Here is a 15,185-nt window from a genome sequence, read left to right as displayed (position 1 = left end):
TAATTATTTTACAAAAGCACAGGTTTTTGTTGATATTGTTTGTGAGTGCACACAAATAAAAGTAGACCCTTTACAACTCCGAATTATGTATTACTCTTACCTTTATGAGCAAAAATGACGGCGTATATTAAGTTTCCACTCTTAAGAAAAAAATGCAAGTGATCGCGCTGGCGCCTCCATGTCCTGCAAAGCGCGCTTCAACTTCCTCTCTCCGCACAAACGACTGTATATGCGTCTAACAGCACACATTTATCTAGGTTAAATTTTTAAATTAATATTGTGAATTGCATGGTGTTTTATGTCTATATATTTTATTTTAGGCAAGTCATGTTGATTTGAGAAGGCTAAATTGATCAAACATATATGCTCAACAGTCTGCCGCTGGCCGCTTGGTCCTTACTTACAAAAAACAACAACTTGAATTTAACAAACATAAAATGTTCCAAACATATTTCTAAATTAACTTAATAAAGAAACGAAAAGAAATATAACCACTTCGCCATTAAAAACCAAAACTGGACTAGCCTATTTGCTGCAACAGCAGCTGTGTAAAGGGGAAGAAATAGTGAGAGAGAAAAAAGACACGTGCTCGGGTCAGACTCCCGAGCACTCCCGAGTCAGTAGGCCGAGAATATTCTGATAAGCTGTCGGAAGGGCTGGGCCGTGCAGGGCTTTATTCATTCCCTCGTTTCAATTAAAGGTTCCCCCTGAAAAATTTAAGGGGGTCTGAATACTTTCCGTACCCACTGTATATTTATATATTTATGTATTGTATTGTATTGTATTATATTACTTGAGAAAACTGTATAGAAAAAATCTATAATTATGTCTGATCAGTACATTAAATATCATTATTTGCTATAGTCTCTGGTATTCAAAACAGCAGGTTTAGTTCATATTCTTTTTCATTTAAAAAATTTTGAATTTTCTTTTTGTTTACTTTTGGCAAAAAAAACAAAAAAAAAAACAGCAAATGATCTGATAATGAAATGCATGAATGTGTGAATTAGAATTGATCTGCACACCTGAGCTCATCTCTTTCCCATGAGCAGAATCGTCCTCCATTTTCTCCTTGTCCCCGGTGAAGACAGAGGATCACGGCAGCTATGGGGAGCCCGAGGAGAACAGTGCCCCAGAGCGAGAGATTCCCCGTGTGCAGCTTTCTCCAACCATGCGCTACTCTGGCCTGGAGGTCTTTGCCCCCAAAGTGCAGTAAGTCAACAGCAGTGCTTCTAGAGAAAAAGACCAGAGAGAATATAACATGATTGCCTAGAAAATGAATTTGAAAACAATGACAGTTACGCTTTTCTGCACAGATTCCGAGACCCACGTTCCCTCCGCTGTCACCAGGCCCAGGTGGGCTTCCAGGTGTGTGTGCGGCCAGGCTCCTACAAAGTGGGCCCGACTTCACTGGGAATCAGCGAGCCTCTTGATCCTCGATTCAGCAATGCAGAAATCGAATGGATCACCAAGGAAAAGGGAGGCACGCTTCTGTACGGCCTGCTCATAAGGGTGGAGTAAAAACAGACTCGAGTGAGGATATTGGCATCATCTTCCTCGCTATAAACCCCCCTCAGGCGTTGAGGATTAAGCATTGTTTCGCTGCCCAAACTCATTCATCTCTGCATGTTTCAGACATACTTTTGTGTTTATTCTGTTTTGAAGGAGGGTGATGATAATCCCCAGAGACAAAGACACTGCCTGCACTTTATGTTTCGGACACTGGTGGGTGATTTTTAGTCTTTCTCATTAAATTCACTAACTCGGCAAGCTCTCCATTATTTTTTCGGTCTCTTCATACATCTAAAGCTATGTCTCACCCTGTCAGTTTTTGCTTTGAGAGCCTGTTGTTCTCACAGAAATAAAACTGGACTGAAGCAACACAGAGGCACCAATTCATAGCACAACCCTGGATTTATACTCATGTTTTTCTTAAGACTTGCAACGGACAAATCAGCCTGGAAATAACCAAGACCTGTTTCAACGACAATGTCAACAAGATCAAGGATGCAGCAAAATCACCTAATCAGGAAGAAACTGTTATTTCATCGCTTTCCTTGTTTACTTATTTTCCAGATTCTGCTCTATATTTGGTTCTTATAGCTGTGTATTTATTCACAAATGACAACAAACAGTGTTTAGTTGAATGCAAAGTGGATAAAATGGCTACATAAAGACAGGAAGGCAAGAAATTTATGTTTTTTTTCTTCTTCTTGTGAATACACGTATAACTGTAACAATCTATGGAGTGAAACTCGCATCTCTTCATACCACTAAAATCACTTCATGTGACCCAAATTGTGACAAACATGCATAGTTTAACTGGATGGATACATACAAACAGAAGCACTCTAAAATATCTGAAGAAGAGAGTTTAAGAAGCTATATGTGTATTTGTGTGTCTGTTTTGGCCAAATGTGTGTCTCAAATTGCCCATTATTTAAGGTCAGTCACCTGTCTTATGTTTAAAATGCTTCACTGCTTTAGATGTTGTTTACACATGGGTTAACTTCTGTTCTGAAGTAACGTGTGCTGTTGGGCCCATTTGTTTACTCACAAACTTTAGTGTAAGAACCAGGATGCAAGTGTTTCTGAAATTAATGGTGGCAGGTACAAAAACTGAATGGAAAGGTCTGTTTATGTTCTGCGTTCAATATCAAACAAGAAGGACTGTTTATTCAGCTATCAGGTAGATGTGCCTAGACTCATGGGGAATTGTGGGAATTAAAGTCGTCTACTGGTATACCTGACCCCAGAATTGGTGTTTACACTGGGAATGTGATTTGTTTTTAATAGATTGTTTACTTCATGCTAGGTATATTGCCATTTTTTGTATTCTCTTATGACTAAGATTGCACAAATGTAAGCCCTTGCTGGAAAAACGATGACAAAAAAATCAACTCTTTTGATTGTATCTAGACTTACAGTACCCTCTGTGAAGGCATATCTCTATCCATTTTTTTTTTATTTTTTTTTATTTTGTTGCCAATATGACATACTTGAGTGTACATTTTGCATTAGCAATCCCGCTTTATTGCCAAGGGCGATGTCTGAATGAATGCTTGCTATGTAGATCGGAAAATGTGAAAATACAGGGTTTGTGTCGGCCCATTGCTGCTTTTCAGTTGTTTGTATTATTTGTTTATGTTTGTGTTCTTTTTATGTCTTTACGTTGTGTTGTACAGCCTGTTACATAACACTAACATTACCTTCCTGGTTTGTAAGAAAATAAAAATCCAAAAAAGAGACAATTATGCACATGGAAATCGCGTTCTGTCTTCCATTAATTCATTACATTTTATGACAATTACAAATCTCTCTCTCTCTCTCACACACACACACACACACACATGTATATAGATTGATAGATAGGTTTGTTTTTGGACCACAATTTTTATATATTTAAAAGTTTAGGGTCTATAAAAAAAATTGTTTTAGAAGTCTCATGCTCACCAAGGCTGCATTTATTTGATCAAAGTTACAGTAAAAATAGTAATATTGTAAAATATTATTGCAATTTAAAATAACGGTTTTCTTTTGCAATATATTTTAAAATGTAGGTAATGTAGGAATTTTCAGCAGCGATTACCAGTCTTCAATGTCGCATACTCTTTCACAAATCAATTTAACATGCTGATTTAGTGCTCAAGAACCATTTCTTATTATCAGCCGCTTCTTGTTGTGCTTCCTAATATTTTTTTTGTGGAAACTATGACACATTTTTTCCAGGATTCTTCGATTAATATAAAGTTTAATAGAACTGTTGTAACATTGTAAATGTCTTTACTGTCAATTTTGCTCAAATGTATTTGAGGCTCTCTGTATATTTGAAATAATGTTTCTATATTGTGTCTTTTTTTTTTATTCATAAACATATTCTTGACCTTAAGTGTACATCTTGACATTTAGGTTAAACTTGAGAAATAATGAACAGCAAAAATACATCTCCTTTTATTTGAATGGGTTTTTTATTTGGAGTAGGAAAGTTCCGTCACTGACATGTTATTGCAGTGTTGCATATCAATGTCATCAAATCTCGGTAAAAATATCCTATGGCATTAACTTCTTAAGGCCGATAGTGTTTCTATTTTCAGTTGGTTGTAGATGGTTCTTCTCTCTACCATGTACACTAGCTAGCATACCTTCACAACACATACAACAGTGACTCACAAGACTCAACTAACAGGACAGGGAATGACCCTCAAGTCAAAACACATCAAAATGTAAAGGTGAAGTGTGTAGTTTCTGCGCCACTAGCGTCGCCACATGGAATTGCAAAAAATAATAAGTTTCATGAAATACTTCCCTTCTATTATTAGGCATCCAAACAAGCTCATGTCATTGGTTAAGCCAATGTTACTGTAACAGGCTGGTTGTGATGCTCAAACAAACAGAGCAATGTTTTGAAATGTATCGATAGCGCCACAGAGCCACATATGAACGGCTGTTTACAGTTCTCTCTGTATAAAGAAATTCTTTTAATTCTAACATAAAAAAATTAGACCCATCACCTTTAAGTAAACATATGCACATTGAGAACCAGCAATCTGCATGAGTGTGTTTGTCATTCGTGTTAAAGCAACTGTAAGGGTTTTTTTTACCTTGAAAAACCATTGTGCTGCTACACTGACTTATAAGGCGAATGTCTTCTGTTTCTGTCTCACGCTTCCCCCAAACTTGTTTCCTGATGTAAAGTTTAAAGTTTAGTGAACGAGTATGAAACTTCGAGAAAAGAGCGGGCTGCTTTACGGTATCATCGCATAGCAATCCACTGTAATTACGACAGTGATATATTTACAGTGAATTCCACTTACTTAACTGTAGCGGGCTCCAAAGTCTCAAAAATACACAAAACTACATACAGTTGCTCATACAGTGTGTTCTGTTAATAAACAACTTTTCAGAGACTTTTCATTTGAAGTCTTTGTCACGTATGCTCGGTTGAAAAATGTAAATCTTATGAAATGAAATCACAAATCTCTTCCATTTCCTGCACTTTTTAGGAGTTATAGACAAAGGAAAAGTGAAAAATACTTCAAACATAAACAGCAAATTGAACATTTTGAGATTCAAAGTATATCACGCAACACACACTTCTTTTGAAAATGAGCTACATCTAACACACACACACACACACACACACACACACACACAAAATAATACCCAGAAGCAAAAGAAACGAAACTATACTGCAAAATAATACCTAATGCTTTTTATGCTTCAAAACCATCCACACCCATCAGTTTGAATATTCAGTCACTGAAGAAAATCAATAAATAACAGAAAAACCATCAAGGACTTAAAAAATAACTTATACACAGTGAACTAGGGGTTCTCTTGCAATAAATAGTCCAAGAAATAAAAACATCTGCCTCGTTCTTTAATGCCTAGCCATTTGTCACCCAACTCAAGAAAACAACAGGATAATGACAGTAACTGCTACTTGAGGTTCCATTTCTGTGATATCAGAGTGGCACAACAGATACTGATGTGTGACCACCTGCGGGCATTTGAGGAGTGCTGATGAACATTTATCCACCAATGATAAGGAACTATTCAGGCAAAGGAAAGAGAGGACAGAAGTAACTCCTCCAAGGGCACTAAATGCACCAGGAGAAAGACAAGAGCAACAATATGGAATGTTCTTGTTCTCAAGTGCTGAGATGTGAGATCTGGAGTCAGAACATATCTGTTTCATTCAGCACTTTTTGGGTCCCCATGCAGATGTCTGTTTCGGTGCTATTCCAGATCCGAACGTGGGGAACTCTTCGGCACTGCTCATGTCTGGTGCCTGAATGTTGCAAAAAGAATAAAAAGGAAATCATTAATATGACAATGATAGTGACAGCTTGAAATCAAGCTTTTACCGTGGTAAACATATTCTTTTAAACCTTGTTGCCTTGTGCATTCCAAGGGGCGTCCCGCACAACAAAGCCTTTTGCTAGAGCTTTGTTATCCTCGTCATTTCCTCCTGTCCCCACCGTCTTTGAAGGAGGCTTCATATAAGCTGCCATAGTCTCTGTCTCTGTGACACTCAACATCTAAGAGGGAAGATGAGTGAGCGAGGATCCAAAAGAAAGGAAAACACAAGTGATGGAATATATCTGTTTAGAAAGAAGCATTTGCAGTGGATTCCCAACTCACATATTCTTCTTCCAGGTTAAGTAGATGGTCAATGGCGTTATCAACATTCTCCGGCAGTCCAGTTACAGTAACCTTGCTCGGGTCCTCAGAACCTGGCTGAGGAAACCGTATGTCAACCTAAAAAAAGAAGAAAATTATTAAGGATCCCATGAACCAAATATGAGATATAGCTATTATCTGCCTGAATTATTAATTTTCAATATGTATTTTTATTATGAAATATGTATATAACTAAATGTTTTAATAACAAAAAAAATGTTCTTAAAGGGGTCATATGATGCTGCTAAAAAGACCATTATTTTGTGTATTTGGTGTAATGAAATGTGTTTATGCGGTTTAAGGTTAAAAAAACACATTATTTTCCACATACTGTACATTATTGTTTCTCCTCTATGCCCCGCCTTTCTGAAACGCGTCGATTTTTACAAAGCTTGAGACTTTAGTCTTTGCAACTTTACAGATCTTCTTTATGAGCTTGGAGCTTGTAACACTCCAAAGAGAAAGGAAAAATTGAAATCGCATCATATGACCCCTTTAAGTATTATTATTAAGTTAATTTTTATATATTTTATATATTATAATATTACTACTATTATTATAAACATAGTTGCTGTTAGACTTTTTAATATTATACTTATAAATATTATGACTACAAATTTTAGATGTTATATAATTATGGCACTATTGGCGAATAAAACTTATAAATTATTCATCATTATTATTATTATTATTATTATTATTACTGATGATGGTAATTGTTTTTAATATAACAGTAATAATACAAATTGTTATTATTATTGATAATTATGATAATAATAAAATAACAATAGTAGTTAATATTTTTATTGGTGATGATTTTAACAATAATAATAGTTAATAATAAATATTATAATGATGTTATTGGTCATCATTATCGTTATTAATATTATGATTATGATGTTAAATATTAGTGATGGTAATTATTTTTAATAATAATAATAATAGTTAATAATAATTATCAATGATTGTTATTGATCATCATCATCATCATTATTAATATTATGATTCTGATGTTAAATATTGGTAAATGCAATTATTTTTTAATAATAATAATAGTTAATACATATTATAATGATGGTTATTGATCATCATTATCATTATTAATATTATTATTATGTTGTTAAATACTGGTGATGTTAATTATTTTTAATAATAATAATAATAACAACAACAACAGATAATAATAATGATCATAATGATTGTTATTGATCATAATCATCATTATTAATTACTATTATGATAATGATGTTAAATATTGGTGATGGTGATTATTTTTTAATAATAATAACAATTAATAATAATTATCATAATGATTGTTATTGATTGTTATTATTATGTTAAATATTTTACTCCAAAGTTTCTAATAATAAACTGAATCAGCATCATCATCATTATTATTATTATATAAAATATTATGACTAATTTAGATGTTATATAGTTTTGTCACTATTGGCAAATATGCAAAGTGTTCTTACTTTGAACTCCTCCATGAGTTTCCGAATGGCTTTGCCGCGTGCTCCGATGATGCGTGCGTGGACCCGCCGGTCCAGCCGGATGTCCTCACTCACCATATCCTGCAGCGCTGCCACCAGCTGCTCTATAGCCGCCCTGGCCTCGTTAGCATTCCTCTCATAACCCGAGATCACGATTACATCCTAGAGGGAGACAGAGTCGCGTGAAGAAAGACTGACAGCTAAACACACAGAAGCAGGATGACAGGTATGAAAGGTATGAACCCAGTCTGGGTTAAAGAACTAGGAAATGCTCTTTCGAAAGCAATCTGCTTTCATACCTGCTGCTCATCACCCTTGTCAGGGAACTGCACGTTGACATCGTAGTCTTTGCGTATTTGAGAGATGACAGCTCCTTTGCGGCCTATGATTTTGGGGTGATATTTGGGGTCTACTGAGAGCGTCACCTTATAGCTCCGTAAAGCCTACAAACAGACAAGAAAAAAGAATATATCCTATTTCAAGAAGTACATTTTAGGTCGTATCTGGAAATTGTTTTCACAGCATGTTCTCTGATGTCAGCAGAGCGTGTTGAGCACAGGTTATACCCGATCTTCCTGTTCCGCCTGCAGCTCCTTGACCCTCTCCAGCAGTCCCTGTTTGGCCCGCTCCACACTGGCCACCTGTCCTGTGATCTTTATGATATCTGACTGTTGCTCAGGCTGAGGAACCCAAATGTTGACCTACACAGCACAGTACAACCAGACACATTAACATTCACTCATCAGTTGGACAATTTGTTTGACAGACTGTGGTCAACTGTTGCTGTATGGAAAATAGCATCTTGGACATGATTCTAAACATATTCTTTTGTGTTCTACAGAAGAAAATAAAAGGAGGGTGATGTAATTGATGACAGGATTTTCATTTTTTACTTTACTGTCCCATTAACAGGATTTTGTTCAATTCAATTCATTAAAGTTGGATTGTTTATGCCTACACATTCCAAACTTTGGGGTCAGTAAGATTTTTTGTTTTTAAAGAAATTACTACTTTTATTCAGCAAGGATGCACTAAATTGATCAAAAGTGAAAGTGAAGACATTTATAATATGTGACCCTGGACCACAAAACCAGTCATAAGGGTCAATTTTTCTAAATTGAGATTTATACATAATCTAAAGATTATACATAAATAAGCTTTCCATTGATGTATGGTTTGTTAGGATAGGACAATATTTGGCCGAGATACAACTATTTGAAAATCTGAAATCTGAGTGTGCAAAAAAATCAAAATATTGAGAAAATCACCTTTAACGTTGTCCAAATGAAGTTCTTAGCAATGCATATTACTAATCAAAAATTAAGTTTTAATATATTTACAGTAGGAAATTTACAAAATATCTTCATGGACCATGATCTTTACTTAAAGGTGCTGTATGTAAGTTTTTGATTTTATTAAAGCATAAAAATACCATAATATGTTTGCAGATATTAAAATGAGGAGGAGGGGCCGGGTGAAAAAAACCCTCTCCAATATTTTGAATTTGGACTGCAATACCTAGTTCAACCACGCGGTGTCAATCCTACATACAGCACCTTTAATATACTAATGATTTTTGGCATAAAAGAAATCTTAAGACTGGTTTTGTGCTTCAGGGTCACATATTACAAAAGATTTCCATTCAAATAAATGCTGTCTATTCATCAAAGAATCTTGAAAAATGGTATCATGATTTACACAGGAATATTAAGCAGCACAACTGTTTTCAACTTTGATAATAATATGAAATGTTTCTTGAGCACCGATCAGCATATTAGAATGATTTCTGAAGGATCTTGTGACACTGAAGACTGAAGTAAAATAGAAAACAGTTGTAATAGTATGTGATAACATTACTGTCTTTACTGTATTTTTGATCAAATAAATGCAGCCTTCGTGAGCAATTCTTTCAAAAACAATCTTATTAACCCCAAACTTTTGAACGGTAGTACAAAGTACAATTCAGTATGTCTCTACCTCATAGTCCTCCATCATTTTCCTTATTCCAGCTCCTTTCTGTCCTATGATGTAACGATGAAGGTCATAGGAAACCTCAACATCAATCGTCACAGGAACTAAGGCCTAGAATGCAAAAAGGAAGGAAAAATGGGATAAAGAGAATGATCCACCACAGGACAAAAGAGACTGCTAGAATTTCCAGAATTCCTTACAAGTAAAGCTGCACGAGCCAGCTCGCACTTTTCAGCTTGACCCGTCACAGTGATGATATCGCACTTCCGAGGGATGAGGTCCGTATCCCCGTTCTCTTGAGACGCCGCTTCCTGAGCTGCCAGCCACAAAAACAAGAAATAATACAGCTCATAAATATTCTAGTCATCATTTAACAGAATGAAGAAAAGTCTCAACTAAGGAAGAGACCTGCAGACTCATCTCTGTCTGGAAATTTGATCTGAACTTCATGTTCCCGTGTAATTTGTTGTATTTTGCAGCCTTTGGGTCCCATGATGGCTCTGTGGTACCGCTGAGGAATCAACACCTCCACATTCACCTGTGACTCCTGATGACACATTAGCAGATAAAGACAATCAATCAATCAATCAATATACAATCAATATATATATATGCATGTGTGTGTGTGTTTTTGTTAACAATAATAATATGAATATGAATATGTGAACATGTTATTGTTCTAGTCTTCTCTAAGATTCCTTTTATAAGCAGGCAACATACACTACCATTCAACCATTCAAAGGTCTAGGATCAGTAAGATTTTTTTTAATGTTTTCTGAAAGAAGTCTCTTATTCTCACTAGGGTTGAATTTACTTGATCAAAAATACAGTAAAAAAGTAATAGTGTGAAATATTGTAACAATTTAAAATAACTCATTTCTATTTTAAAGGAGACATATTATGCCCATTTTTACAATATGTAATATAAGTCTCTGGTGTCCCCAGAATGTGTCTGTGAAGTTTCAACTCAAAATACTCCACAGGTCATTTATTGTATCATTTTGAAAATGCCTATTTTGAGTGGAAGCAGAAACACTCTGTTTTTCTGCCTGTCTCTTTAAATGCAAATGAGCTGCTGCTCCCCGCCCCCTTTTCCAGAATAGAGCTGCACAGCTCCGTACCTGCTAAAAACATCTGCTTTGGTTCTGATTATGTTTATCGCGCTGAAATCATGCGTTTTAAACCATATGAGTTTAAACTTCTGATATATGGTTTTCTGAGCGCACACATCCAAAGCACACGGACAGAAAGCGGCTGTCACAGCATGTGAGTACTAAACTAAGTTCTCATTCATACACAAGTTTACGTTAAAAACACACGAGTTACAAAAACAGTCGGTTATGTCTGTGGAGGTAAACTGCTGGGAAATAAATCGCATGTTTATTTTAGATCTGTGTGGCAGCAGCAATATACAGTAAATAAATCAATAAATCCACTGCTCTTTTGTCTCCTCTGAGGCTGGGACTCTACATAGTGTTCTGTGCTAGTCTGTGCAGCCAAACACAGAACAGTTAGCATGCTTTGCTCAAACTTTCGCCATGGCATTAGAACTGCTACACCGTTGTCGCTTGCGAAAACACAATCCCACCATGGGTGGAAACTCACAGATTAAGGGGCAGTAATATTATAATGAGATCACTTTGCCAGTCACCAAGGGAGCGAAATCAGACGCGCTCGTTTTCTCAGACGCTTGCAGAAAAAGGCTTACCAAAACAACATTACTGGGTTAATCTTTTTCACATTTCCTTGGTTGGTATATGCACCAGGGACCTGATTATAGCACTTAAAACCTGGAAAAGTCAGATTTTCATGATATGTCACCTTTAATATATTTAAAAATGTTATATATTCCTGTGATGGTAAAGCTGAATTTTCATTAGCCATTACTCCAGTCTTCAAGTGTCACATGATCCTTTAGAAATCATTCTAATATGTTTTCTAATATTTTGTGTTTTTTTCTTTGTTTCTTTTCAGTTTAAGTTTTTTGAAATATATTTTTTTTATCAATTCTTTAAAAAAAATGTTGAACAGCAGTGTATATACTGTTCTTGGTCGAAAAGTCACTGCATTTACATGCAATATGTACACATGGATTGAATATGAATCTCACAAGATCTCGAACGATCTCCTGAATGCGTTTCTTAGCAGCGTCAACACACTCTCTGGGTCCTTTGAGAGTGATATTGTCACTGTGTGTGCCTGTGCGAGGGAAGCTAACAGCTACACCGCCATATTCCTCCGCCAACTCTCTCAACACCTGCCCTCTCCGACAGACGAAGTGACGGTGATGCCGGGGGTCCACGACCATACTGTCCTCTATCACGTCATCCTGAAAAGAAAGGACAGATGAACTGCAGGAAGTGCATTCAAAGAAACACAAACTCAAATGTTTCGCTTTCTCTTCTGGCATACCAGATTTTTAATGAGGGTCTCCAGCTCTTTCTGGGCAAGCCATACAGCCTCCTCTTTACCCATGATAGTAATGTGCTCCTGTTCTGGTTCATCTGGTGATGGGAAGATGATTCGTGCTCCGGTTCGGTCCCGTACCCGTCGGATATTAGCTCCTCCTCTGCCTATCAGGAACTTGTGGTACTCTGGCTTGGCTTGAAGCTCCACTGAGAAGTTGTTGACTTGCTGGTGGGACAAAAAACAAATGATTCAAAAATGACTTGGTCATGTGATTATAAAAATTCTAGCAGTGTTTTTTGCACTGCTGTCTTTCTTGCTTTTCTGCTTGAAATCTTCATCTAATTACTCACCTTCTCCTCCGCCAACTGCAGCAGTTGTCTCCTGGCTCTCTCCACCTCCTCTGCAGGACCTCGGATAGTGACCTTGTCCAACCCTGAGCCCTCCGCAGGGAAGTGGATGTGAACACCCCCACACTCTTCCATCACAGAGCGCACCAGACTGCCCTTGGATCCAATCAGAGAGTTGTGCAGTTTGGCTGGGATGGAAACCTCAGCCTCCTTCAGGTTGGCCTGGGAGAATTGAAAGATCGAGCGAGAATGTGTGAGAGAAGAAAAACTAAGAGCACTGGGAATTACACCTATAATACATTTTCTAGCTTCCTGTTTCTCTCACCAGCTCTTTCTGAATGGCGAGAATCCGATCTCGTGCGGCTTCACAGCTGCACTTCTTGCCAGTTATTACAATCATCTCAGAGTTGCTGTTTTCCGTTGGGAGATCAATCTTGGTGTTGGTCTCCTCACGTATCTATATAGATTTACACAGCAACGATTTCTCTCATAAAAAAAAAACCAATAACATTAACACAACATTTAAATAGCAGTTAATCCCCCAAAAATGGAAATTGTAATTATTTATTCAAATGCTGAATGTTATTTTTAAACATTCTGTGGCCATGCTATAATACTCTGCCACTAATGCTCTCAGTGTTTTTATGGTCCTTTATTTGTTCGTGTCATTTTTCTCACTATGAACCAGTGCTGTTATTGTTAAGTAAAACCAAAATGTTCGGTATTTGAAATAAAGGTAAACTAATAAAGGAGCAAAGCAAGAAAAGAGACATACTGTACTGATTTTGGGAACCAAACATTTTTGTTGCAGTATTAAAAACAAGTCATTTTTACAAATCTAAATAAAATTGCAGACTTTGTGTCCTCACCTTTTTGATGTTGGCACCTCCTTTACCAATGATGTTTTTGTGGAACTGCTTGTGGATGGGTACAGAAATTGAGAAGCTGCTCTCAACCTAATAACATGAACATGTAATTACAAATATAATATAATAAAAAAAAAACACTAAACCTCAATGTAATTCAAAGAGTTAACTACTTCTCAGCTCTTTTACTTTAAAACCGAAAAAGTGCCTTAACTATAATAGCATTGCAAGAGATTGTCATCTGTAGGCTGAGTATGATCATTTCATAGCTGTCTGAGCACATAATAGCTGCTCTTTCTTTGACCTTGTATTAGTCACAAAGCAAATGCTATTTGAGAGCAGGTAGGAAGCTAGAGGAAATTACTCTTGTACCAGCTCAGCGATGAGTTTCTGCAGAAACTTCGCACATTTCTCCACTTCGTTTTTAGGCCCTCTGAGCTGTACTATGTCACTTTTCTGTTGCTGGTCTGGAAAGATGATAATGACCTGCGAAAATGAAACCATCTGTGTGAAATCATCTCTCATGTAATGCTATAAAAAATGTGCAGCAGAATATAGATGTTGCTGCATTTTACTAAATGAAGCTTTGAGCACCTCAGGGAACTTGTCCCGTACTTCTTTGATCTTCTCTCCTTTCTGCCCAATGATAGTGCGGTGAAACCTCTGCTCTATTATCAGGTCTTTCGTGCGTTCATTTTCCTAAAGATGCCAGAAAACAACAAAGCTTAAACCATGCAGGCAAATGTGCCAGATAGGTTCATAATCTCATATGCAGAGAGCTCTTGTGATTTCCATATAGAACGTCTCACCATGCGCTGGGCCATGTCCATCAGTTCCTTGCGAGCGAGCTGTACTCCCTGAGGATCGCCCTCAATACGAACCAGCCCACAGCGCTCCGAGTCCTGAGGAATCCTCACTGATACCTTATACTGCTCCTTTATCCGATTTACTGGGAAAAGCACCGATAATTCATTCATCTGCACTGTTCATTGATCAAATCAACTTTACTGTAACAGATATATTAGGGATAACTCAAAGAGTCACTGAATCAGATTCAGTGTGCAATGCAGTTATTCATTTTTTTCAGGTTCTGTTGTAATGGCAACAACACATGAAATATTATATTTAAACAGAGAGGGAGATATACATTTGCAACTGTTGCATATTGTCATTGTGCACTGCTTGTAATCAAATAATGTGTAAAACCACAATTATTTGACTATTCAAACATCAATTTCTATCTGTGCTATGAGCTCTGTTTCTATCCAGGCATCCCAAACACGACTAAAGTTTCAGATTTTAACCTACTGTTGGCCCCGTTTTTGCCAATGAGATGTCTGTGGAAACGCTGGTCAATGTTAATCTCTGCATAGTCCATTCTTGCCATCTGGAGGGAGGAAAATAAAATACTTGGACTATACCTAAACTGTTTATATTCCACAAAGGCTGAAACCTTAAAGGGGTCCTATTATGCGTTTTCACTTTTTCAACTTTAGTTAGTCTGTAATGTTGCTGTTTGAGCATAAAAAAGATCTGCAAAGTTACAAAGCTCAAAGTCCACTTCAAAAGGAGATATTTTATTTAACAGAAATCACTTTTCAAAAACTACAACGAACGACTCGTTTGGACTACAAATATTTTCTGGGATTTGTGATATCACAGATATCAACGAATGGGACGAGACCTGGTTGAGCTGCACTAGAGAAGGCAACGAGTGTTATCACTATGTCGGAGACACGCTAGCTTTCCCAAGGCAGACGGACTTAGAGTGGTTATACAATCATCCGGGTTTAAAATCGTGCTCAAATTGATTTGATTTTGACGCAATATTTACACTGAAGCTCGCAGGCGGCTATGGTAAGGCATGACATTTCCCCGACCAGGCACCGAGTGGAGCCAATCACAGCACACACTGG

At 36.9% G+C, this 15,185-nt stretch overlaps 2 protein-coding genes across 2 annotated transcripts in view; one reads left to right on the top strand and one right to left on the bottom strand.

Moving 5' to 3' along the window:
* LOC107657283 (neuralized-like protein 4) overlaps window positions 1-3,266 on the top strand; it is a 48,505-nt gene extending 45,239 nt beyond the window's left edge. The window contains exons 28-29 of the mRNA XM_016445321.1: window positions 1,053-1,212; window positions 1,317-3,266. Of these exons, the coding sequence (XP_016300807.1) occupies window positions 1,053-1,212; window positions 1,317-1,521 (365 nt within the window). The 3' untranslated portion in view covers window positions 1,522-3,266. The remainder of the gene's footprint in view (window positions 1-1,052; window positions 1,213-1,316) is intronic.
* Window positions 3,267-5,287: 2,021 nt separating this feature from the next.
* The window catches only part of LOC107657280 (vigilin-like), an 18,330-nt gene continuing 8,432 nt past the window's right edge, over window positions 5,288-15,185 (bottom strand). The window contains exons 11-28 of the mRNA XM_016445319.1: window positions 14,578-14,656; window positions 14,079-14,218; window positions 13,864-13,968; window positions 13,642-13,755; window positions 13,273-13,359; window positions 12,729-12,860; window positions 12,407-12,625; window positions 12,060-12,281; window positions 11,758-11,976; window positions 10,056-10,194; window positions 9,848-9,963; window positions 9,654-9,758; window positions 8,243-8,377; window positions 7,976-8,119; window positions 7,659-7,838; window positions 6,145-6,261; window positions 5,892-6,041; window positions 5,288-5,791 (exon numbers count right to left, since the gene is read on the bottom strand). Coding sequence (XP_016300805.1) covers window positions 5,699-5,791; window positions 5,892-6,041; window positions 6,145-6,261; window positions 7,659-7,838; window positions 7,976-8,119; window positions 8,243-8,377; window positions 9,654-9,758; window positions 9,848-9,963; window positions 10,056-10,194; window positions 11,758-11,976; window positions 12,060-12,281; window positions 12,407-12,625; window positions 12,729-12,860; window positions 13,273-13,359; window positions 13,642-13,755; window positions 13,864-13,968; window positions 14,079-14,218; window positions 14,578-14,656 — 2,496 coding nt within the window. The 3' untranslated portion in view covers window positions 5,288-5,698. The remainder of the gene's footprint in view (window positions 5,792-5,891; window positions 6,042-6,144; window positions 6,262-7,658; window positions 7,839-7,975; window positions 8,120-8,242; window positions 8,378-9,653; window positions 9,759-9,847; window positions 9,964-10,055; window positions 10,195-11,757; window positions 11,977-12,059; window positions 12,282-12,406; window positions 12,626-12,728; window positions 12,861-13,272; window positions 13,360-13,641; window positions 13,756-13,863; window positions 13,969-14,078; window positions 14,219-14,577; window positions 14,657-15,185) is intronic.

Source organism: Sinocyclocheilus anshuiensis, unplaced genomic scaffold (assembly GCF_001515605.1).
Source record: "Sinocyclocheilus anshuiensis isolate Anshui unplaced genomic scaffold, SAMN03320099.WGS_v1.1 scaffold159, whole genome shotgun sequence".
Classification (NCBI taxonomy): Eukaryota; Metazoa; Chordata; class Actinopteri; order Cypriniformes; family Cyprinidae; genus Sinocyclocheilus; species Sinocyclocheilus anshuiensis.
Note: the sequence above shows the minus strand (reverse complement) of the source record. Positions and strands in the feature narration are given on the sequence as shown.